The 848-nt window shown below is 37.4% G+C and overlaps 1 protein-coding gene across 1 annotated transcript in view; it reads left to right on the top strand.

Moving 5' to 3' along the window:
* Positions 1–583: 583 nt before the first annotated feature.
* LOC119585660 (serine-threonine kinase receptor-associated protein-like) overlaps positions 584–848 on the top strand; it is a gene marked incomplete in the record, with an annotated part of 6,974 nt that continues 6,709 nt past the window's right edge. The window contains 1 exon segment of the mRNA XM_037934336.1: positions 584–759. Coding sequence (XP_037790264.1) covers positions 642–759 — 118 coding nt within the window.

The raw sequence follows: 848 nt of genomic DNA, 5'->3' as shown, positions 1-848 counted from the left end.
TCTACAATGCTAAGCAGAAATGCAGAAACATCTCACTGTAGACTGGTATTAAATAATGAAAGAAGAAAATCTTCCATTCCCTTATCTGAGCGCTTATGCATTTTGAGTGATAACTGACACGTGTATTCATTTATTTTCTCTGGAGTGAAGGTGTTAGAAATTACGTAAAAATCTGTTAAGTTAACGTGAGTACCTTTTGAGAGTAACACATTCCAGTTTGAAATGCAATTTCAATAAGAATTTTTAAAATATGTATCGTACCAAAATTATCGCTCTCCAAATTAATTTCCCAAACTCATAAAAAAAGATTGTAAATATACATATACATAGTCTATATTAAGATATTAATTTACAAATTTCGCACGAGAAATAATCTGATTTAGCAATAAAACTAGCAATAAAGCAATTTTGAATTTCTAATAGACTCGAATTTGATCATGAACAAAGAACGCATTTAATGAAAAAGACAATTTATTGTAGTGCAAAATTAATATAAATAAATCTGTATTTCTGAAAAAAGAATACTCCTTTACTAATAATGGCTTGCAATGATCGCCCAAACTCGAATTTGTTTTAGACGACGAAGCCGCTCGAGTCAGCTGATTGGGCAGACGACAGCCACCCCCCGACGAGGCAGTACTATGGCCGCCACGCTCCGTCAAACGCCACTCACCTGTAGCGGCCACACACGACCTGTGGTTCATCTAGCCTTCTCGAAACTCTGCACGGATGGCTATTTTCTCATCTCCGCCTCGAAAGGTATGTGTTTGGGAGTCTCTCGGGGGTGATTTTGCTCTTTGTGACGGAGAAATGTTGGGTCGTCGCTACTATAGGTTCGGCTTCGCTAA

The sequence above is a fragment of the Penaeus monodon genome, chromosome 20, assembly GCF_015228065.2.
Source record: "Penaeus monodon isolate SGIC_2016 chromosome 20, NSTDA_Pmon_1, whole genome shotgun sequence".
Classification (NCBI taxonomy): domain Eukaryota; kingdom Metazoa; phylum Arthropoda; class Malacostraca; order Decapoda; family Penaeidae; genus Penaeus; species Penaeus monodon.
This window is presented reverse-complemented; position numbering and strand designations above follow the sequence as displayed.